Source organism: Glycine soja, chromosome 4, assembly GCF_004193775.1.
Source record: "Glycine soja cultivar W05 chromosome 4, ASM419377v2, whole genome shotgun sequence".
NCBI classification, from domain to species: domain Eukaryota; kingdom Viridiplantae; phylum Streptophyta; class Magnoliopsida; order Fabales; family Fabaceae; genus Glycine; species Glycine soja.
In genome coordinates, this window is record NC_041005.1 from 8,382,887 (window position 1) to 8,407,839 (window position 24,953).

The window sequence follows — 24,953 nt, forward strand, 5'->3', positions numbered from 1 at the left end:
TTAAGCCTATGTTGATCCCATATGGTTGGAGCATCTCGCAAAACAGAGTGACCCTGACTAGTCACCTTATGATTTTACTTAGTGAGAGTGACCTGACATATCCATTGTGTGGTGTGTCTTGTTATATACTCCTAAGCGCCCAAGTGTGATTTTTCACTGACATGGTACCACATTCCATATAGACTTGAGTCTTAATATAATTGTTGCATAGCGCTTGCTAATTGTTTATTATGAAATTGATGAGTGTTATTATGTCTTGATCCAAGTATGTGATATCCTCTACCCCTCACATATATACTAACAAAGGAATAAAAATTCAAATATTAATTAAAAGTATTTTTTTTTTACATTTTTAAATACAAGTCTTTCAAAGGGATAAAAGGCTCATATTTACTTTATTCTACATCATATTCAAACTTGTCCAAATAAATAATAAAGTCATCTCGGTTCAAACAAGACCGTCTAAGATTTCATACAATTAATATAAAACCCTATACCCCAATGCCACATCTTATCAGAGTGTTGTGTCTCAACGTCCTTCAACACAAGGTTCCTTAAATCAATTCACCTAGTCATCTGCTCCCCCGAACACAAAGTTCAAGATCATCACAAGATCCAAACACAAACAACACACGGGGAGTGAGTTATCACATTCCTAACTAATAGAGAAACAAGACAACTAGATATACATATCATATAAACCAAATAAAACTTACTTACATGTAATTCACGTAATTCCACCACTTTGTCATTCAAAGTTCACTTTTCATCCATCAATCACACTTTTCAATCATCAATCATATTGCACAAGAATCACACACTCTGATTAAGACATAATAACACATCAATTTCATAATAAACAATTAGCAAGCGCATGAGACAGTTATATTAAGACTCAAGCCTATATGCAATGTGGTACCATGTCAGTGAAAAACCACTCTGAGGCGCTTAGGAGTACATAACAAGACACACCACACAATGGGTTTGTCAAGTCACTCTCACTAAGTAAGATCATAGGGAGACCAGTCAGGGTCACGATGTTTTGCGAGAATGCTCCAACCATATGTGATCAGCATAGACTTAAAAGAGCACTAAAACCCGGTGACTCCCAAGGCCTACATTCCGAAGAGTCCGTCAGGGCCTCTCCCTCCTGATTTAGGTCCAACCCCTAAAATCATTTTAGCACACAGACACTGCTCGTGAATTATACAATACCCACGACCTCACACTCATGTTTTAAACACGTATAACATATTGCGCTACAATTTAACACTGGTTCCTAAATAGGAAACCTACATTTTCTCTTTAACGCTGATTCCTAAATAGGAAACCTACATTTTCTCTTTAATACTATGCATTTACACTTTTCTCAAGATAACACTAGTCGGGTTATTGTACAATTCACAGCTTATAACACAAATAATGTCACATCAAGAGTTAATCACACACTTATTCACAACCAAAACTCATTTACAATTTCACATCTCATAATGTCATAATCCACCATCACATGTTTTCACGTATCTCATAATTCAACACATGTTCTACTTTACACTCTTATTCAATCTCAATAACAATATTATAATCTCAAGGCAACATATTATTCCACAATTCATCACATATTTCATTTATAAGCACTACTCATGAATTATACAATACTCACGACCTCACACTCGTATTTCAAACACGTTTAACACATTGCGCTACAATTTAACACTGGTTCCTGAATAGGAAACCTACACTTTCTCTTAAACATTGTGCATCAACGCTTTTCTCAAGATAACACTGGTCGGATTATTGTATAATTCATAGCTCACAATATAATTATTGTCACATCAAGTGTCAAACACACACACTTATTTACAATCAAATATCATGCCCACAATTTAACATCTCATAATATCACATCATATCTCATTTTTACATGTATCTCGCAAATTGACACATTCAACTTTGTACTACTCAATCTTCACAATAATATTATAATACCATTATAATAACTTATTATACCTTATAACTCATATACACATCACACAATAATAATATTTGCATGCTACAAAACATATATATGTATATGTATATGGTAAATTAAACTACATTGTTTTTAATCAAAGAATTTCTATAACAATTAATTTAATATTACATCAAAAGAAATTACCACTAGGCATTAACCTTACAATTTTCTTTAATTTATTATTTTAGTATTACAATAATTATATACACATAACATATTGATCATTGTCGTAGAAAAATTAGAACAATATAATAATTTGTATAAAATAAGTCATTGAATAATATTATTTAAAATATAATTTACGTTAATAAAAAGAGCTTAATTTTTCTAAGGGGTTCACACTCAATACAAGAACACATCAATTTCACAGCAATTTCTCATTGGGACATCAACTGATTCATCAAACATATATAATTCACTGTAATAATTATAAGGATAAAATGAAAATTGCGAAAACACCCAAAAACCCATTCTAATTGATATTTCTAAGGATTCCTACACATGCTCTCACTAATCCCCAATTGTAAATAACTCATCCCTTACCTCTAAGCGGGCTCACGTGTCTTCAGACAGCGATAGCAGCATCTCTAGCGGTTTCCTGAGATTCCTCCAGTTTTTCCTCTAATTGCTCCGATAGAGTTTTCAAACATTAGAGAGACAGAGAAGGGATTGAAGCCTTCACTTGTACTGTCTTGGTGCGATTCCTTTTTCTCTATCCTTTAATATTATCTTGCAAATTCCAACGGTGAAGGTGTGTGTAACTGAATCGAGAACTACATATCAAAATTTCATGAAAATCCAACGGTTAACAAAACCGGGATCGTAGTTTTACTGAGACCATTTTGGGTTTCTGCGGGAAAGGAAAAGATTACGATGCGAAAGGTATTTCTCTCAGCTCAAACATGATATCAAAATTCCCAACGGTGAGAATGCTCAGAATTGGGTTGCGAAAATGATGCTCAAATTTCACAATGATCCAACGGTGAATGACTCTGAGATCGTCGTTTTTCTGAGACAGGTTTAGTGGGCTGCAGGAAAAAGAAATAATTTTAAAAGGAGAAGGGAAAAAACGAAAATGAGGAAAAGAAGAAACATCGTCAGTCTGAAAACTGACCTAACATCGCTATTTATACCTAGGGTACACACAACTTATTATTACTCTATTTATTTGTTTTTAATATTTTATAAAAAAAAAGAACTCTATTTTATTCCTTACCAAATGAATAAATCAAATGTCTTTTTTTCCCTTCAAATCATTATTTCTCATTATTTATTTATTTATAAAAAACCTGATCATTTTTTTAAAACTCTATTTATTTAAAAATAAAAATTCTTTTTAAATTGACTTACGAAAAATGGGATGTTACAGTGTGATTCATGTGTAATATGATTGGCGATTGATAAAAATGATTTTTAAATGATAAAGTGGTGAAGTGACGTAGATTGTATTAAGTTGGACTATATTATAAATACTTCTATAATTTATTTTGAGTATGTCTTTGTTTATTTGTATTTTTTTAGAAATGTGATAACTCACTCCTTGTGTGTTATTTGTGTTTGGATCATGTGATGATTTCGAATCTTGTGTTCGTGAGAGCAGATAACTAGGTGGATGACTTTAGAACCTCGTGCTAGAAGACACTAAGACATAATGTTCCGATAGGATGTGACATTTGGGATGTGTTTTTATTTTAATTGTATGATGTTATTTTATTTTACCTTATTGATTTTACAAAATATCTTTTGTAAATTTTGATGGTCTTGTTCTGAGCTGGATATATTTTTAATAAATTTTATTTGATACTAATAAAATGAATGTAAATTTTTTACTTACGTTAGTTTGTTTATTTGTATTTTTATATATTTTATTTATTTATATGTATGCCGAGATAGAGGGTGTCATATACAACCCCAAACTTTTATAATTAAATCATTTTATTCTATGGATTCTTTCCATTTCCATGAAAGAGGTTTGCCAAACTCGTGGTGAGTTACAAAACAAATTTAAAGTAGGAGTGAGTGCACGTAATGAATGAACAGGAAACAAATAGGACTGCCTTGAGACTAAATCTTTCAAGCAGAAAAGGCCAAAATATAAACTGTAGAGGGTAGGGTGCTAAGAAAAAATGAGACTATAATTGCAAGGAGAAAAAACATCTCCATAGGTTAATTAAAAGAATGACTTAAAAAATAATGCAGCTATTGCTATATATATCTTCATTCTTCCTACCTACCACACAGCTTCCGTTCATTTTGCTTGTAGAACGTGGCCATTGATCGCAACATGTAAAGATTTTCAAAAAGTCGGTTCTTTGTGGAAAAAACTAGTCCTTGTCACCTCACATAGTAAGACTAGGCCTACAGGAATAGGTTAACTAAAGTTAGTTGTCTGCAATAACGTTGTAAGGGCAATTTTCTTATTAAAACTCCCCCGCGTAAATAATACATTGACTTTCATGAAACAAAATCTAATCCATTTTGAGATATGTTGAACCAATTCTTTGTCAATATCCTGATAATTAGTTTTTGACCTTGCACTTCCAAAGTGCATTAATATTTCCAGGAACATATTTGTATATTTGTAAAAGTTCTAAAAATGTAATGCAACTGCAATTGCAATTGTGATCACATTTGTCTATGATCGTCTACAATATCAAAAAATGTAATGAAACTGCAATTTATAACCATACTGTTGAATGACTATTGACCCTAGATTCTAGGAAACTCTAAGTTCAACTCATGTGCTATCACATGGAAGGGAGTTAAAGAAACAGCAGGAATAGTTTGAATGAAATCAATACGTGGTTAATACAGAATCTTAGCTCAAAGTGAAACAAAAATAGATGGGAAGTGACACATGCCAAGAAAGCACAGAAAGAGGGGAGCATCCTCTTTCATTGGTCAATTTCTTTTGTTGTCATTCAGGAAAGACAAATCCTAAGATGCCTTATTACCTTCTCTATGTGCCTTTGTGGAAACTTCCCCTTCCTTCCACAATGGAAAATTTTTCTGCACTTTCATTTTCATCTTGGACAGAGAGAGGTAGCAGTGTCAATAAAAGAGAAAACAACACTTGAAACAAACAAGTACTTTTGTCATTCTGCAAAGCACCATAGAACTTTGGGACACTGCAACCCTATGGAGAATTTGCCAGTGATAACTAATGTTCATGTAAATAGGTAAAAGTATCATAAACCCTCTTCTTAAGGGTGTGGCTGTAATTTGACACCCTACACAAGACTTGAAAAAAATTAAACTCTCCCCATCCTTAACGTCAATGTTGGAGTGCTATCCGGCAATGAAAACCACCTTAAGCACCCCGTTCCACAAATCATTAAAGTAAGATGATGATTGATTATGAGTCTCCATCTTCAACTATAAATGCCTCCTAGTGTCAAAAGAGCTACACCTTCATCTCCCTATCTCTTCTTTCTCTTACACTATAACACACACTCTCACAAATTCAGACAGATAGACACCAATGTCAACACTGAACCATCTTTTTGATCTTCCTGAACAGATATGTTACATACAATGTGGATTCTGTAGCACTATTTTAATGGTAATGAACTCTTTGGTCAGTTTAACTTCACTTCCAGAGTTCACGTGGTTTTATTTTCTAACTGCACTTGTTGAGTTCATGTGGTCTATATTTTTTAATTCAACTTTCTGTATTTCATTTTTCTGTTTTCAATTCAACTGTGAGAAGCAGGTAAGTGTCCCATGCAGCAGTTTGTCAATGGTGGTGACAGTAAGATGCGGGCACTGCACAAGCCTCTTTTCTGTTAATATGTCGAAAGCTTCTTTTATCCCTTTCCACCTCTTAGCATCTCTTAGTCATCTTGAGGTGATGGGTTATTACCTTGCAATTTCTATATTTATTTCCTTTGGAATTTTATCTCAAAATGCATTTGTGACTGTCTCCACTCTCCAGCCAAAAGAAAGTAGTCCAGAAGCAGATGCTAACAAGACTTTGAACAGCCATAGTGCATCCATGATGACCTATTCTGATTGTGAGGAAGAGGATGTAATTCCAATGAGTCATCATGTTGTGAATAAACGTATGTAAGGCAATGTTACTTTAATAATGAGATGAGCTATTGAGTTTGAAGCAAGTTTTGTGCACTCATACAGCTTCCTCATAAATTTGTTTTTTGATGCATGGACTGTATACAGCGCCAGAGAAGAGACAACGAACACCATCTGCTTATAACTGCTTCATCAAGTAATGATTCAATAAACAAAGTTGTATAGAACTGGTTAAACTTCAAACTTTAAATTCTAATGTGATTACTAGTTTAATGCAGGAAGGAGATTAAAAGGCTAAAGGCTGAAAACCCTGACATGGCCCACAAGGAAGCTTTTAGTACAGCTGCAAAAAATGTAAGGTCCAATTTTTTAAGCTGCTTATTAGTTCAACTCATTTGCAAATTTGGCAGTCTTTATAAGATTGGTGAAAATATTGGGAAGAGAAGAAGGGTACTTTTCTTAAGCTTTATCTTGAAAATATTTGTCATTTTCAGTGGGCCAATTTTCCCCAAACTCAGTGGTGCAGAGGAGATGAAGAGAGCTGTAGCCAGACAGATCAACTTGTGAACTCACAAGTGGACCCTCCTGATGCTGAGGTTAAAGCATAATTATTTGAAGAACTCAGCAATTTCTTCATTTAAGACAGAAGGTTCTCTTATAACACAAACAAATTACTTGAGCTGATTAAAACTTGTTATTAGTAGGAGATTCTTTGGTTTGCCACTGTGTGCATCTATCTTAAGTATTGCGTGTCCCTTTCTTCATATCACAGGAAAAATAGAAGTAGGCTCCATTCATTCAATAGCAAAGACTTATCCGTATAGTGATTGCCAATCAAAGTGACATTGAGACATTAAACCATTATTAGAAATTATTATAGATCCTCAAAAAATTATAATCAGTATTTGATGTTGATTAGCATGGTATTCTCAAAAGATGTAGAGCTCCCATTAAAGATTTACTAACCCCTAGAATATGAGACAAGATGAAATTTGACAAAGAGGACCTAAAGTAACAATGACACTAAAAGTAAATAAGACAACACGGTAATACTAACACAAAATTGCAATCTTGGTATTTTCATAATGTAATGTCTGTAGCTAGTCAATTTCCTGGCACTGTCCTTCATTTGTGTCAACTTTTCTAGAGTAATGTAGATGTACTTCTCATACTTTAAGCCTACTCTTCTTACTATAGTAATTCACCCTTGTAATGAGTGTGTCACTTCATGTGTGAAACTTTCAGGTCAATGAAGAAGGTCAAGGATTCCGTGGAAGAAAGGTCCCAAGAAATTCCATCTTGGAAAGGACACAGTTTGAATGAAGAAAGCTCAGCTTATGTGACATAACAAGCTTATTTTCTGTCTTTATGGTTGCCTCTAAATAGTTTTCCTAATTAAGAAAAGATGCTCTCGGTAATGAAAACGAATTAAGAAGGGTTGAGACTTGAGAGCTGACAATTTGAGACTTTAGGAAGTGCTTTACATTGATACTTTTATCTGACACCTTTATTTTACAGCATACCAGTTCCATTAACTAGTCTTCAGGACCACAAATGTTTTTTTTCTATTGTTTTTATGTTGTTGGTTCTAATAAATGTTCATTTGTTAAGTGTTCCTTGATGTTAATTCTCAAACTCTGTGCATGTTATTAAGGGAAAAGTAGCAGATGATGGCTACATATTTTCGTGATAGATAAACATGCATCGCATTTATTGGAACGGAAACTCAACGTATAAAAAATGTTAGCCACGTAATTGAAACTTTAAAGACTGTTGTTAGCTGATTTGCGTTAGTTGATTTTATCATATTACTACAGAATCCGATTTTCTTATGTTTTCAATTCCCTCGAAATCAAGTTCAATCTAAGATGTTCTTGATCTGTAGTCGCTAGTCACGTACTAGTAATACACAAACGCGCAACAACATCCTTGGAGCTAAAAATATTACAAGTCAATTCCTTTTTTTTTTTAACAGAATTACAAGTCAATCCTTAAAACAATCATCATTCTGGCTAGAGACAAATGCTTAACCTAGCATTATTACCTCTGATCCATCTTTAACTGACTAGATAAAAATCCACACATTACCCTGTCATAAATTTCAAAATTTAATTATTGTTTATTAATGAGAAATATCAATTATAGCACAAAAATAATAAGAATAAGGAAAAATTGAAAATTTATGACATCAGAAAATAGAATTAAAAGCTAAATTTGCAATAAGAGGAATGTGAGTTATCATGATTATTTAGTGCATTTGGTTTGCAATTGCAAACCCCCAAACGTCCGACGGAGAAGCTACAAATTCTTGTTTCTCATTTTTATGATTTGGAAAGTGGAAATTCCTTGATGCAAATAGGTTCTCAAACACTATTTTTTTTTATTAAAAAAAGAGCTCTTTTTTTGTTAAATACACAGTAAATTGAAAATTCTTATTGCAGATTTCTTTATTAGATAGAAAGATGAGTTCGCACATGGCAAGATTGAAATAAGAAATGAAAATGAATATGAACAATGACAAATAAGAATTAAAAGGACCAATTATAGATTTCTAATAATAGAACACTATTAACAACAAACTCTTTTCAACACGTTTTGTTGCTGGTTGAAATTATCTAATCCTATTCATTTGAGAATACAACCCACATATAATGAAAGTGAATAAATTTCACCCAATAAAAATATATAAAAAAAGCATGTGTTCCTGACATTTCCAAAAATGTGAAAATGGTATATTAATTGGGAAAAATTAGTATAAAACACGAAAGGTCAACAAACCAAAAGTGGGGAATAATCGTGAATTTTTATGTGCCAATTAACTTGTTTGCATGTGGCATCCTTCTAAAGTTTGGTCTGTCATATAATACCATTGTATGAGATATTAACATAAACTGTCTCTTGTCATAGCTCCTCTAAAGAACCGATAACAAACATACTTGCTCTGAACCAGCACACAAACATGAACTGCTTGTAAAAATGCAATTCAAAAAAGAAAACAAAAATCGATACATTGCCATAGGCCATGGAATGCAACTGAAACATCATCTGTTATTCCTTAAGCCTTCTTAATTGGGATCAGACTTGTCCAGAGCTGCAATCAAAAGTATGATTAGTAAAGACAGAATGATATTAGAAAATTCACAAACAGAGAAAAAGAACAATAGAGGAGGGAACAGAAATTACTGTTGTAATTGAGCAACTTCTCAATGAGATCAACATGGGTCATAAGCATGCGCCTACAACAATATCGAACCAATCCCAATGCATCCAGTGCATCTCTGCAATTCATCATTATGTTCATACACAATACTAAAACTAATATTAAGGAATCAAGTAAACACACAATAGTACCCTATATCTCATAGGAATTGAAAAAAAAAAAAGGAGTTAGGGTACGAACCCTTCACTGTAATCTGCCTGGAGAAGGTCCAAATAGGTGTCCCATTTGTTTCCAATGACCTAAATCGGAGAAAAGGAATGAAATTGAGCATTAATTCAGCCAAACCCTAAACCCTAAAAGCGTCAAAGAGGTCCAAATTTATTTATTTTTAATTCAGCACGAAATAGAGTGAAAAGAGGACGAAAGAGAGTAATTGGGAAAACCTTTCCACAGGTAAAACAACGAACGGGGATGATCATTTTTCTCTTCTCTGCTCAGTACTCACAACAAAACCACGCCCTTCTTTATATTGTTTTTTAAGATGTAAGAAACGAATTAACAGAGAATGAGAAGATGATGAAATCGAAAGAGGAAGAAACGAACCCACTCTAATAATGTGCTTGCCGTAGTGACTGTGACTCTGATCAACTAACGCCGGTGACTGGAAAGGCTATTTCATGAACAAATTGAAAATACGATATTGATATTATAGTCGTGCCCTCCCTCTCTGTCTTGCCATGAAGGTCATGTTATATATTCACGTGAGATGAAAACTAGGATTTCCAGTAGGATTCTTTGGTTATAGCAACCCTTTAAAAAGCAAACTTTATGGGTTTTAAAAGGTACCAATCATCTGCCTTATTAAAATGCAGCTTCCAATTCTCATCCAAAATTCCATTTTTCAAAACAAGGCAGGAATCCAGGCTTTGTCGTTCACCTTTTCAGTTTCTTTTACTTCAAGTCATTGCTTCGGTTGACCAACCATATCAAACACTGTATGGATAGGATTGGATCCGATTCTCTTGAAAAAATTTGTTGTTATTATTTTTATTAAGAGGAGGAATCGGTTTATTTATGCATAACAGCAGTAAGTATTATGTTGTTGAAGGTTCGCGATTGTAGAATTGGTTTTCTGCTTTGAATCTACCATTACGCCAATTTTGTACCAACTTGCGTTTATTCCTCTAGATTCTAGATTGTGTGAAAATGGGTGTCTATGTTCAATGCATATACAAATTTCAGGAGAGATGTTTCTTTTAAAAGTTTGTGTTGTTGGCTATGACCTGTGAATCAATCTATGCTTTGGCGTGTACACAAGACCCCCTGAAGAACAAACCCACGCATCCTAATTATAACACAATAAACTCTTTGTTTTTCTGCTTGAAATCCAAGTAACTCTAATATTTTGTGATTTTGAATGCTAAAAGAGCTTGTACTTTTTTCTCTGCCCTCGTGAAGATAGATTCTGTTAATATCTTTTTCCCTCCCTCTTTCAAGCTTTGTCTTCGACACTACATGAGAATGGATGTGGCTTTTTCCCATCACTCATGGTGGTTGTGGAATGGGAAACATCAAGAGCCAAGAATCTCAAATGGGTCTACCATAAATTCTTCGGCTGATTCTGTTATGTGGGAATTGGATGGTTTTAGATTTTCATTTGTTAGGCAAACGTGTTGGACATTTTAGTGTAATTGATCTCTTTATTATGTTAAAATAAGAGTGCACGCTTATTTTAATGTAATAACGAGATGTTCGGTTTAGGCAAATTTTGAAAGTTACATGGAAGTTACTAAAATTTCCATCAACGGTTGGAAGTTACATGGAAGTTACTAAAACTTCCATCAACGGCAGTTTTTTAAAAAGAAATAACTTCCATCAACCGCCAAAAACCACCTTTTCTTTTATCATAAATAATCATTCTGGTTCAGAAAGTATAACGGTGTGATAAAACATACAAGACCAAAACAAAACTCTTGAATTATAATCTTCTGATTTTATCCGATTGAACAATTTTGGTTGAACCCCGAAATTTGATTCAATCTGAAAGTGTTATACACGACTTCAGATTTATCCAGTATCATCTCGATTTTTCAAATTAACCAACAAAAGATTGAATCAAATTTTTCGAGATGACGAACGATAGTTCGAAGATGACAAGCAAGTTTGCGAAGTTGGACAAGTTTGAAGGGCAGGATTTCAGAAGATGGCAGAAGAAGATGCACTTTCTCTTGACAACATTGAAGGTGGTGTATGTGCTGAGTACACCGATGTCGGTGTTTATGGAAGACGAAACTCTGGATCAAACAAGGAAGCGTTCGAAATGGGAGAACGACGATTACATTTGTCGTGGACACATTCTGAACGGTATGTCTGACTCTCTCTTTGATATTTATCAAAATGTTGAGTCTGCTAAGGAATTATGGGACTCTCTTGAATCCAAGTATATGGCAGAAGATGCTTCAAGTAACAAATTCTTAGTTAGTAATTTCTTTAATTACAAAATGATTGATTCAAGGCCTGTTATGGAACAATATAATGAACTGCTGCGGATTTTGGGTCAGTTTACTCAACATGATTTGAAAATGGATGAATCCATTGCAGTTTCATCTATAATTGATAAACTGTCTTCTTCTTGGAAAGACTTCAAGCATACCTTGAAACATAGGAAGGAAGAGTTGACTCTGGTTCAACTCGGTAGTCATTTTATGATTGAGGAGTCGCTGAGGGCTCAGGAAATTGACAAAGTCAATGATAAAAACGTAGCAGGTTCCTCTTCCGTTAATATGGTAGAGGAAAGTGGAACAGTTAAGCAAAATTATAATGCTAAAGGTAACAAACGCAAATTTCAAGGAAGTAAGAACAAAGGTCCAAACAAACAGACAAAATTGTCATGTTGGAAGTGTGGGAAACCTGGTCATTTAAAGAGGGATTGTCGGGTGTTCAAAGGAAAGAACAAGGCTGGTCCAAGTGGGTCTAATGATCCTGAAAAGCAACAAGGTCAGATTGTAGTGAATAATTTTAATTCGAATACGAATTCAAATTATGTATCACTAATATCTGATGCATTCTATGTGCAGGATGATGACGTTGCTTGGTGGTTTGATTCGGGAGCAACAAGCCATGTGTGCAAAGATCGTCGTTGGTTCAAGGAATTTAGACCAATCGATGATGGCTCTATTGTGAAGATGGGCAATGTTGCAACTGAACCAATCCTAGGATTAGGTTGTGTGAATTTAGTTTTTACTTTCAGAAAAAGTTTGTATTTGGATAATGTCTTATTTGTACCTGGTATTCGTAAGAACTTATTGTCTGGTATGGTTTTAAATAATTGTGGTTTCAAGCAAGTACTTGAAAGTGACAAGTACATCTTGTCAAGACATGGTTCGTTTGTTGGATTTGGTTATCGTTGTAATGGAATGTTTAAATTAAACATTGATGTTCCTTTTGTTCAAGAATATGTTTGTATGGCCTCGTGTAGTTCTATAATTAATATGACAAAATCAGAAATTTGGCATGCTAGATTAGGACATGTTCATTACAAAAGATTATAAGATATGTCAAAAACAAGTATGATTCCTCCTTTTGATATGAACATTGAAAAATGCAAAACTTGCATGTTGATCAAGACCACTAGGAAACCTTTTAAGGATGTTAAAAGTGAGACTAAAGTCTCAGACCTTATTCATAGTGATTTGTGTGATTTGCATGCTACTCCATCATTAGGTCATAAAAAATATCTTGTTACTTTTATTGATGATGCATCAAGGTATTGTTATGTATATTTATTAAATACAAAAGATGAAGCTCTTGATAAATTTAAAATTTATAAGAAAGAGGTAGAACTTCATCAAAATGGGCTAATCAAAACTCTTCGTACGGATAGGGGAGGTGAGTATTATGATCCGGTTTATTTTCAATCTACTGGAATAATACATCAAACTACAGCTCCCTATACACCACAACAGAATGGTGTAGCCAAAAGGAAGAATAGAACCTTGAAAGAAATGGTGAATTCCATGTTATCCTATTCGGGTTTAAGTGAAGGATTTTGGGGTAAGGCTATGTTGACAGCCTGTTACTTGTTGAACCGAATTCCTAACAAAAGGAATAAGGTTACCCCATATGAACTTTGGCACAAAAAGACACCAAATTTGAGTTATCTCAAAATTTGGGGATGTAGGGCTGTGAGAACTCAGCATAATTTGGCCGATCATTTAACCAAAGGGTTAAGTAGAGATCTCGTGAAAAGGTCGATTGTGGGATTATGATTAAAGTCCATCTGAAATCTCTTATGTTAAGATACCCAATTCCCATCTAATATGACATTAGGTGCTGAATTCAATGTGGAAAGCTTAACATGTAGAGATTGGAACACATCATCGAAAGTATACCAAAAGGTATGTGTTCGGTTCTGTAAGTTAAGGAAGTTGAAGTATAACTTCTCAATGGTTCTTTTGAAAAAATTGCATTTGCAGGTGCAAGAAAGAAAAGGACTACCTATATAAGCATGAAGTTTAGCCGCTTCAAGAAGCTGGGACTTGGCTTTGATATGCTTATGAAGGATAGGGACACAGGCTAGTAAATTAGTGTCGAGCAAGAGTAATATTATAAACTATTGTGCAAATTATCTTCATGTATTCATTATGAATAGAAAGGGTTCAATCCTTAGTGACACCCTGATATTCGAATATTTGAAACGTGTAATTTGCTAAGATGAAATTCAATAGTCGCGATATTTCATCTATGCAGTAGTTTGTTGTATGTTATGACTTTGGTGATTTGATCGGTAATTACACTAAAATGGGGGAGGTTTGTTGGACATTTTAGTGTAATTGATCTTTTTATTATGTTAAAATAAGAGTGCACGCTTATTTTAATGTAATAACGAGATGTTCAGTTTAGGAAAATTTTGGAAGTTACATGGAAGTTACTAAAACTTCCATCAACGGCAGTTTTTAAAAAGAAATAACTTTCATCAACCGCCAAAAACCACCTTTTCTTTGATCATAAATAATCATTCTGGTTCAGAAAGCATAACGGTGTGACAAAACATACAAGACCAAAACAAAACTCTTGAATTATAATCTTCTGATTTTATCCGATTGAACAATTTTGGTTGAACCCCGAAATTTGATTCAATCTGAAAGTGTTATACACGACTTCAGATTTATCCAGTATCATCTCAATTTTTCAAATTAACCAACAAAACGTGCCTTCCTCTTCAAAAAGGGTGAAGCACAAGTGGTATGGCAAGCAAGAAATAGATGTTAGGAATTTTATAATTTCTAATTAATTAATATGAACTACATATTATATTATAATATTTATATTAATTATTGGTTCAAATCCATTTCATATGATGGGAGTTGCTGGTGTATTGGGCACGACACTACTATGCGTTATTCATGGTGCCACCGTAGAAAATACTTTATTTGAAGATGGTGATGGCGCAAATACATTCCGTGCTTTTAACTCAACCCAAGCTGAAGAAACTTATTCAATGGTTACTGCTAATCGCTTTTGGTCCCAAATCTTTGGGGTTGCTTTTTCCAATAAACGTTGGTTACATGTCTTTATGTTATTTGTACCAGTAACTGGTTTATGGATGAGTGCTCTTGGGGTAGTCGATTTGGCCCTGAACCTACGTGCCTATGACTTCGTTTCTCAAGAAATCCGCGCAGCGGAAGATCCTGAATTTGAGACTTTCTACATCAATAATATTCTCTTAAACGAAGGTATTCGTGCATGGATGGCAGCTCAAGATCAGCCTCATGAAAACCTTATATTCCCTGAGGAGGTTCTATAGGTGAATAATCCAACATGCCTTTTTGTGAAGTAAAAAAACTATCCTCGATCCATGCCTCAAAAGGGTTGATAATAAGTAAAAAAAAAATCAATGAATTCATGATAAAACCCTTCTGTGTTTTTTTATTATAAATTTTTTTTGTCAATAAAGGGATAAGGGGTTGGGGGATCAAATGGTAAAGTTCTTTTGTTGGTAAATTGGAGGATTAGAAACATGACTATTGCTTTCCAATGAGCTGTTTTTGCAAATTAGACCGCCAAAAAATTAATATGGGCTTAATGAACAAAAACCCTCTCTCTATCCGAAGAGAAAATGAAGGTCCCATAAGAAAGAAGGTGATTTGATTAAAGAAAGTCATTAAACCAATTGTTCGTGACTATTATCAGATTCTGCTGCGTGTTGATTAAGCTCTCTATGAATCCAGGTATTCCGTAAAACTTCTTGACATAATGTGTTTTGGTGCTCATTTGGTATTTTATAAGGTTTATTAAAAATTCCAAACAATAGATAGAGAACATGATGTTGTTATAGTTTCTTCTGATGGAGGATGTGTTTCTGGTTCTGAATCTAATGATTCTGATTGGTATTGGCTGGTTGGAGCCTCATGGAACTGGATTTTCAAGTGATGATGATGTTGAAACTGATGAAGAGGATAACAATTTTGCTGTGCTTGTTCCCTGTTATGGATGCAACCATGGAGCCATGGTGGAGAAGGATATTTAAAAGCAACTCACTGAGAAACTTTGGATACTTTCCAAATAGTTATTCAGATGGTAAGAAGCTAAGAGCAGTTTTGTTAACATGCATGAGAGTTTGCTGTTTGTGTTACTGTAAAATTTAAAATATTGAATTCAATAGTTCAGACTTGAATTACAATTAGGTTTAGAATGTATGAAGATTTGCCAAGCACTTCCGCCTTTTAATTATCAACACAGGTATTCACATAATGATTTGTAAAGCATGTGATTTTCAGATTCAGACAGTATTAAGATCCAATGGAAGAAAATGATACTTATGGGGATGATCGGTTGTTGATTCAGAACCTTTTCATACCTTAATCCGGCCTGGTCCTAAGTTTTCTTGCCTACAAATTATAATTTCAAAAGAAACTTTACTATTTGGAAGAGTCTGGGCATATTATTCTGCCAGGGCCATGCAGCCCATGCTAGCTTCAGCACAATACTCATGAACCAGTAGATGGAATCAACAAATTCGTACACTAAAACGGATCTGGGTTTGATCCAATACAATGCTACGACTTCTATACACTATACTACTCAGTACTTATCTTTATATGTGTGTTAACATATGGCAGATAAAAATTGGAATCAACTAGTGAAAATTTCAGCATAGTAGAGTTTTTGTTTCATGTTTAGCGTTTAAAAATTGGGTGGGGGAACTTAAGAAACTAGTTGTCTTACATCTGAGTTAAACGTCGAACTGTTTTTAAATTAAAACGATGTATAGACTATAACTTTAGCCAACTTCATAGATGAGATGATGCAAAGATCACCATGGGTGTTACAATATACTGATATAGTTATATTGTTTACAAGACAATTGTTCTTTTCCAACATCATGTTTCCAAATTCTGGCTTGCGCCTTGTAGTTTCCATTTAGTTTTAATTAATTTGGTGGATGATAGAACCGGCTGGCTCCTGTGTGATGATTTTTGGTCATTTCTTTGTCATAGTTTTTCTCTTTTTTTAGTTCATTTTTCCTTGGGTGGCTAAAGTTAATGTTTATGCTTCTTTTGTTTTCTGAAGAGAGCAAGAAATATGTAGAAAATTGGATCTCTTCTCATCGACGACACACCTGATTAGTGATGTTTCTGCAGTATAGAACAGCCTCAATAGTTATGAGGAGTAGGTGTGGTCAATAATAAGGTAGTTATGATGCTTTACCACTGTTTTAGATTGAGAATGGTGTACAGCTGCTATTCCACCTCAACTGTTGAAAATTAATCAAAACATTGGAAAGAGAAGAAAGTGATATGGATGAATGCATCTTGAATGGAGTGAGCTTGCAATTCTTTGATAGTTTGATGTAAATACTTATGTTCATGTGAAATTGGTTTGGTTGTATCATATCATGTATTGTATGTTAAACCTTGTACTCAAATTTGGGTATCAATTAAAAGTAAAATATGTATAACGTGGTTGCATTCTATCTTCTATTTAAAAGTAGGGTTAAATATTTTTTTTGTAATATACTGATATGTTCTTAAATTTTCTCACAAATTAATTACGCTTACTCTTTTATAATAATTTAAATGTTTTTCTTAAATAATTTTATTTTATACTTTTAAAATTATACTTAAAATTAATATTACTCACACAATTCACCAATGTGTCCATACATAGTCCGTTTAGTACAATCCAATTTCCTATAGTTGTTAAGATGGAGGAATTAGTCATTGGGTTTCACCCATCCTATTCGGACTTATTCATCATTTATTATAAGAAAATATAACATTATTTACAAAAAATTCTAAAAGTACCTTTTAGAGAGTAGAGAAAATTATATATCGACCAAAATTTTTGACAAAATGTACAATTCAAATTTTTTTAATACTGATTTTTTCAATCAATTTTTTCTATAAAATATTTTTTTTGATAATCCACTCTTTTGAAAAAAATATTTGAATTATATTATTTTTTAATTTAAAAATATATTTTTCTCCCTAAAAGATTATAGTACCGCACTTCAAACACCGTGAGTTGGGAAAATATTCTAACAAAGCCCTCCAAAAAATTTGCTCTTCAAAAATCCTAATCATTATACACCAATGATTGTGGAGAAGTATCCTCCTCTTCATGTCTTCCCATAAGAAGGAATTTTCGACAACATTTGTTTCTCTTTTGCCCAAGCTTTCAACCACCAAGATCATTAATAAAATTACATCTATTATAATCAGACATTTTGTGTGCCTTAATTTGTTTCATCTCTGTACCACCTTGTTGATTTCATTTATCTTCATCATCAAGGTCTTACCTCAATGGGTTGAATGTGTTTGATTGTTACACACAAAATGTTGGGAAGGGCAGCAACCAATGCATATTCATGGTGGTGGGCAAGCCACATCAGGACAAAGCAATCCAAATGGCTAGAACAAAGTCTCCGAGGTATATATTTCTCTTAGTATATATATAGCTTGATACTTTTCTCTCTTAGTTTTCTATTATCTATCATTAATTCCATCAGAACGCTTTATTATTTTGCCATTAATTTCAACTAAATAGTAGGCCTCAATTCACAGGCAAATTTAGAATGATTGACATTTTCATTTTCTCTTGATTTCACAAACACTTAATTATTTAGAAATGATGAAAATTTCTTGATTTGTCCTAAGATGGAAGGGAAGTATGCTTGCTTAAACATGATGTATTCCCTTCCATATAGATATAAATACTTGCCCTTTTTTTATTTATTCACCATTTTCTGACAAGTTTAGAAAAGCAAAATGATTGTAATGCAGAACAAAAGATAACATTACAATGACCTGAAAACCAGATAATGGTATATTGTAGTTCTACCGGTTTCGTTTAGTTCACAACTCCAGCCCACTTTTCTTATAGCATAAAGTTTCCAGCTGAATAATAATAAATCAGGGTTGAAAAAATAACTCATTGTCAATGACATGCAAACAAAAATTTTAACAGATATGGAAGATGTGATGGCTGAAACCCTCAACATCATTCATAATGAAGGAGAGTCATTTTCCCAAAGGGCAGAAATGTACTACAGGAAGAGGCCACAGCTGGTAGGTTATGTGGAAGAAGTCTTTCGCTCATATAGAGCATTAGCAGAGAGATATGATCTTCTATCAAAGGAGCTCCAAAGCGCCAACCACACTATTGCCATTGTTTTCCCAGAACAAGTCCATTATAGAATTGATGAGGATGATGCTGAAGAAAGTTTCCCTGGAACAAATTCATCATCTCAAGATCCCAACAATCAAACACCAAAACCAGGCATTCCTAAAGCTCCAAATTTCCCAAATAAGGACTTTAGAAGTCCATCAATGTTGCTTTCTAGGAAGGGTCCACTTAGGAGGGTTTCTAGCCCTGCAAAATCCCCTCCCACAAGTCCTAGTTCAGGTCTGAGTAAGGCTGAAGCACTAGCAGAAGTTGACAAGCTTCAGAAAGAAATTTTGGCACTACAGACTGAGAAAGAGTTTGTAAGGAGCTTGTATGAAAATTCCTATGAAAAGCACTGGGAAATTGAAGACCAGATTACACAAATGCAGAAAAGGGTTTGCAGCTTGCAAGATGAGTTTGGAATTAATACATTCATAGAAGATAACGATGCACGAGCTCTGATGGCTGCAACAGCTCTGAAGTCATGCAAAGAGACCCTGGCTAAGTTGCAAGAGGCACAGGCACAATCATCTGAAGAGGCTAAAGAATCATACCAAATGGTTAAGGAAGCTCACAGCAAGTTTGAAACCCTTAGAGACCTATTCATTTCTAAACATAAGAGTCAACAAGACCAAGTAACAGAACCAAAAAGCATTGAGGAAGAAGACATGTCTAGCTTGGAAGAAGAAATCTATGAACATGATGTGGGGCGGTTGCAAGACACAATTAAGGAAAAGCTTGAGGGAGATTCAGTTAGCTCCCTCACTATGACAGAAATGGCAGAGAAGATTGATGAGCTTGTAAATAAGGTCGTTACCCTTGAAACCACAGTCTCTTCTCAGACTGGCTTGGTAAAGAGACTGAGATCAGAAGCAGATGAACTTCAAAAAAAATTATTGAGCTTGGAAGAGGACAAAGAAGTGTTGATAGAAGATTCAGAAGGAACCAAAAAGAAGCTGGAAGAAGTGGAGGAGGAGTTGAAGAGAGTTAAAACTCTCAATCAAAGTGTCAAAAGGCAAGACAACAGCCTCCAGACACAGTTTACTGAAGCTAGTTGTGATCTTAAACATCTTTCAGGAAAATTGAATGATGTGAAGCTAGATGAGGAGGGGGAGAACTTGCAACTTCACAAAAACAAAAGTGCACATGATGGAGAACTGAAAGAGGAGTCTGAAAAACCAGGTGACAACACAGAAACCATGAAGGATATTGAGACAACAAAGGAAGAAAAGGAAGATTGTAGTGTAAATCTTAGTGATGTTGAAAATGAAGATAACAAGTCCAATTCGAAAGAAAATGTTGATTTTAGGACTGAAGAGATTCCAGAGCAAATGCTGCAGAATAAGGATGATTTGTCTGAGGCAAGGAGTAATCTTGACACTGAATCACTTGATCAGGAGACTGGTGAGGAAGAAAATCAATTCAACAGGAGTCAGATGATTGCAAGTGGATTTGATGACAGAGAAAAGATTCTGAAGGAATTCACATCAGTTTTAAAGAACTACGAGGATGTAAAGGACGAGCTCAATGATGTGGTGAAGAAAAACCAGGACAGCATTTTTCAATTGGCACTTCAGGTACACAGAAATCAATCTATATACTTTACTGTGAGCCAATAAAATTAATGCATAATTAGATAAAAAATTCAGTTTGTGATGAACTTCATTGTTAACAATGTAAGGCCAAATTGCAAGAACAATAATTTTAACAAATTTGATATATGGATATACTTTTAACAATCATTATACAAAATAACTCATCACATTGAGTAATACATAATTTCACAACAAAAATCTGCTAAAAGCCTAAAAGTACAATTTTATGGGTCCTGCTAAAAAAATGACAAGTACAACATTAAATACATTAGGATTCTAAAAGCTTAACTTCTCATTTAATATTTTTTTTCATTTTGTAATTGGTAGCAGCAAGTGTCCTTCCTAAGAATATTTATTAGCATTTTCCTAATGGCCCTAATCTTGTTAAAGTGAACAAACCAGAAAAAAGTTTCACTTATTTTCGTAATAGGACTTTAGTCAATAAACTAATTATAAGTTTCACTTGTTTCATACCAAGTTAAGAAAATTGTATCTATAATGGTTAAGGTCAATTTTTTACATTTAGAAGTTGTATACTAGGCACTACATTACCTCCAGTCCTCAGAATGTAGATCTACACTTGCAGGTGAGGGAATTGAAGGATACTGTTGAAACTAAAGATCAAGAGATAAACATTTTACAACAGAAGCTGACCTGTTCGGAAACAAATCCAGATGAAAGTCCTTGCACCCCTGTTACAGATTATAAATACACACCACAAGAAGCACTTCTTGGAACTGCAGCTCAAGGAACCGACCCTCAGGACCCTGAAAATCCATCTTCAAATACAGATGCAATTGCAGTTAGTACTTCTTATGCAGGGAAACACCAACAATATGTTGAAAACAAAGGAAGGATTGGCATATTAGTGAAGGTGAGACCAAACCAGCTTGATAAGAGCCACTCACTTTCAACCTTGGAAAAGAAATTTCGTTCCAACATTGATGATTTGCTTGAGGAGAACTTGGAGTTCTGGTTGAGGTTTAGCACCTCAGTGCACCAGGTTCAAAAGTTTCAAAGTTCTATAGAGGACTTAAAATTTGAGCTTAAAAGAATAAGGGATAACATGTTTCAAGAGAACTCAAGTTCTATACAATCTGAGATAAAACCAATATTTAGACACCTAAGGGAGATAAGAACTGATTTATCACTATGGCTGGAACACAGTGAAGTGTTGCATGAAGAGTTGCAAGGTAGGCATCCATCATTGTGCACCTTACAAGATGAAATAGCAAGAACAGCCAATCCAAACCCTGCATCAAATAACATGGCAAAACTAAGTGGGTATCAGGCTGCAAAGTTTCAAGGTGAGGTTCTCAACATGAAACAGGAGAGCAACAAGGTTTCTAGTGAACTGCAAGGATGTGTCAGTTTTGTGAAGGAACTGAAGGGCCAAGTTGAGAAGATGCTAGAAGAACTGAGTCAAGAAATTGGAGTTAACAATCATGACCATATGAAACACTCCACAAGTAGTTCTAGAATACCCTTGAAGTCTTTTCTGTTTGGAATCAAGTTAAAGAAGCAAAAGCAATCGTTCCTCTCATGTGTAACTCCAACAAAGAGACAACACAGGAATCTAGCAGCGGCTGAAGATGCCCCTATATAGACACACCTTCATCTTCTATTTGAGTATTTGGGCAACTCTACATCCTGTATAGTGTTTTTTGAAGGTTAGTTTGGTTAGATTTTGAAGTTTTCTCGTACAAACCATTTTGAGATATAAACCTTTGTGGTACGTGATCAGCATTTGCGTTGTGTGTATATATACTTACACGGAAATTTAAAGATTCTCTCAAGATTTCAACCAATCCATCAAATATGCATAATATTAGAAAAAAGAAAATTGCATCACTTCATTATGATCCAAGTCACGTTGTTAATATGCTATCTATCTTTTTTTAGTATAAACTACTAGTATCCTTATTGGATATTAAGCTGGAACAATTCCGTATGAACAAGGTTAATATGTTATCTATCTGTCACTTATGTTTAGTTTAAGGGATATTACCAAAAAATAAATAAAGAAAGATTAAACTGAAATTTCTAATAAATAAAGAGCAACAAATAGATTATGTTTATTGATAAATATTAAACTTATTATTATGTTTATTGATAAATATTAAACTTATTATTATGTTTGTTGTAACTTATGTTTATTTTTTTTAAGTGTTTATTGTAATGTTATGTTTGTAACGATAAAAAAGAAAGAGGAGATGATGATTAAATTATATCTCATCCTTAAATGAAACAAAATTTAGGATTAACAAATTAGTCCAATGAAAACTTCCTAACATTTTGGTCCAATGGAAATTTACTAAAATCTTGGTCCTATGGGAATTTACTAACATCTTGGTCCAATATATTCAACAACCATGTTGGTTGTAACATTTTATTTCTTTGTGCCACGTAGGCTCGCTCTTTTATTAACGGTAATGAGAAGTTAATAGATAGATGAATTTGTCGCATTTTTTTCACTTTCGAAAACTAAAATTTGAATTTTCATCTTTTGAAGATGAATTTGTCAACGTTTTGCGCATTTAATAACGAAAATGGTACTGATTAAATTATAATTTATCCTTAAATGAAAGGAAAGTTAGGGTCTAAAAAATTAGTCAAATGAAAACTTACGAACATTTTGGTGCTATTTAAAGTTAGTGACATTTTGCTCCAATCTATTTAGTAGTCATGTTAATAATCATTTTTGTAATATTTTTGTCCCTCCGTCTCATGCGGACTCTTTGATTAACGATAACCGATAAAAGTTAATAAATGATTGAATTTGTTACATTTTTTTTACTTTTGAGGACTAAAATTTAAATTTGATCTTTAAGAAATAAATTTGTCATATATTCATGAAAGAAAATGATCATATACCCATTTTAAAAACATAATTTAGCATTGATTTTATGGTTCGGAAGTGAAGCGAGAATCGCACCATACAAAATAAAAAATAAAAAAAGAATAAGTTATCCGAAACAGACACACAGAAAGAAAGAAGAAAATGGCGATGTTAGCTTCACCATCTGTGAAACTCTCGCTCCCATTCCCTCTTTCTTCTTCCAAACCCAACCCTCGCAGGCCCTTCACCATCCGAGCCACCGAGCCCGAAACCCCACTCTCCGGTTCGGACCCATCCCAGCCCGAACCGGACCCTTCCGACGACGCCTTCGACGACCGCATCAACCAGCTCCGCCTCCGGTACCGCAGCGGCACCGGTAAGAAGGCGGAGCTCCGAAAGAACAAAAAATCAAAGAAAGGAACCTCCGGATCCGGGTCGGGCATGTACCTGCCGCCGGTGCCGCTGAAGGAACCGGTTTCCGGCGGCGTGAAGGTGGAGCTCGGGTTCAGCCAGTACAGCGAGCGATTGAACGGTCGCATTGCGATTCTAGGTCTGGCGGCGCTGGTGCTGGTGGAGCTCGCGACGGGGAAGGGTGTCATTAACTACCACACGCCGGCTATTATTCTGATTCAGATCTATTTCGTGGCTGCGGTTGGAGCTGTCTTTGTTAAGTATGAGAAGGAGAAGATCAGCGTTTGGCCCCAAACTGATTCTTCAACTAACAAATAAAGAAATGACTTTCAACTACCAGTTATTGCTTGTGGAGCTGAACGTGCTTCTATCTTTGGCTAATATATTGTAAATTATTACTGTTGAAAGGAATGTTGCTTTTTGGGTATGATATGATACTACTCATACTTGTTTGAGATTGAGAGGGTGCGCTTGGTTTAGCATTTCAATCCGTTGGCACGTGTTCTGATGTACTATTTTGTGAGAAGCAACAAATTGTTATTTCTCCTTCAAAATACACTTCAATAGAAAAACAAACACACTAAGAAATTGAAATTCAAGGTCCCTTTATGACTTTCTTCTGAACTAAACTTATGTATCTACCTTCACTTAGGCAGGGTTTTAAATTGCGGACCAATTTATAAAACGTGTGTTTCTGTGTTAGATAAGTATTTGTGCAGTATTTTTGCATGCATGCATTCAAAGTATATAAGTGTTGGATGAAGATTGAACAGAATTAAAAAAAACATAGAGAGAAGATATAAATGAGAATTATTACTATGTGGAGAGAGAGGATTATGGAAAGGCTTGAGCAAGATTGAGGCAACTACCTCACTATGACAGAAATGGCAAGGAGGGTTGATAAGCTTGTCATCTCTCAGACTGGCTTAGTGGCTTGGTAAAGAGAATGAAATCAGAATCATGAATTTTTAGACAAATATTCTACCAGGAAGAGCAAGCACTCTAAGTGATGTTTAATAAATATGTTATAGATAATTTGTTGAAAACTCGGACAAATAAAATTCTATCCATGAAAGATGAACCTTAAAGAAACTACAAATTAATGGATAGCATATGTTCATAGATATAATTAACTTTTTACAATAATCCACCCTTACATATTAAATTTGAAGTTTAATTTTAAAAATAACTCATCATTCTAAGTTTTTCATTTTCAAAAAAAGAAATTGAGCATTCTCT

At 34.3% G+C, this 24,953-nt stretch overlaps 4 protein-coding genes and 1 pseudogene across 13 annotated transcripts; 4 read left to right on the forward strand and 1 right to left on the reverse strand.

Moving 5' to 3' along the window:
* The first annotated feature begins 5,115 nt into the window (after nt 1-5,115).
* Nucleotides 5,116-7,670, forward strand: LOC114409219 (axial regulator YABBY 4-like). Of its 4 annotated transcripts, none has more exons than XM_028372587.1 (7): nt 5,121-5,576; nt 5,727-5,861; nt 5,949-6,075; nt 6,191-6,239; nt 6,322-6,397; nt 6,538-6,639; nt 7,289-7,670. In XM_028372587.1, exons 1-7 carry the CDS (start codon nt 5,496-5,498, stop codon nt 7,364-7,366), a joined length of 648 nt encoding a protein of 215 aa, XP_028228388.1. In that variant the 5' UTR covers nt 5,121-5,495; the 3' UTR covers nt 7,367-7,670. The 4 variants fall into 4 exon arrangements, with proteins under 4 accessions (XP_028228385.1, XP_028228388.1, XP_028228386.1 ...); XM_028372585.1 differs by having other exon boundaries at nt 5,137-5,576; nt 5,724-5,861; nt 6,538-6,692; XM_028372586.1 differs by having other exon boundaries at nt 5,147-5,576; nt 6,538-6,692.
* Nucleotides 7,671-8,834: 1,164 nt separating this feature from the next.
* On the reverse strand, nt 8,835-9,999 carry LOC114409221 (DNA-directed RNA polymerase subunit 10-like protein). Of its 7 annotated transcripts, none has more exons than XM_028372595.1 (5): nt 9,811-9,999; nt 9,647-9,693; nt 9,444-9,502; nt 9,227-9,321; nt 8,835-9,134 (listed from the first exon to the last, which is right to left on the reverse strand). In XM_028372595.1, exons 2-5 carry the CDS (start codon nt 9,680-9,682, stop codon nt 9,109-9,111), a joined length of 216 nt encoding a protein of 71 aa, XP_028228396.1. In that variant the 5' UTR covers nt 9,683-9,693; nt 9,811-9,999; the 3' UTR covers nt 8,835-9,108. The 7 variants fall into 7 exon arrangements, with proteins under 7 accessions (XP_028228396.1, XP_028228395.1, XP_028228394.1 ...); XM_028372594.1 differs by having other exon boundaries at nt 9,807-9,997; XM_028372593.1 differs by having other exon boundaries at nt 9,647-9,722; nt 9,811-9,996.
* Nucleotides 10,000-15,423: 5,424 nt separating this feature from the next.
* LOC114408351 lies at nt 15,424-16,828 on the forward strand (annotated as a pseudogene).
* A 1,821-nt stretch (nt 16,829-18,649) lies between these two features.
* Nucleotides 18,650-22,270, forward strand: LOC114408352 (protein NETWORKED 2A-like). Its single transcript, XM_028371372.1, has 2 exons — nt 18,650-20,446; nt 21,051-22,270. Exons 1-2 carry the CDS (start codon nt 18,650-18,652, stop codon nt 22,068-22,070), a joined length of 2,817 nt encoding a protein of 938 aa, XP_028227173.1. The 3' UTR covers nt 22,071-22,270.
* A 1,123-nt stretch (nt 22,271-23,393) lies between these two features.
* Nucleotides 23,394-24,313, forward strand: LOC114409222. Its single transcript, XM_028372596.1, has one exon. The coding sequence runs from the start codon at nt 23,466-23,468 to the stop codon at nt 24,030-24,032; it is 567 nt and encodes a 188-aa protein (XP_028228397.1). The 5' UTR covers nt 23,394-23,465; the 3' UTR covers nt 24,033-24,313.
* The last annotated feature ends 640 nt before the right edge of the window (nt 24,314-24,953 follow it).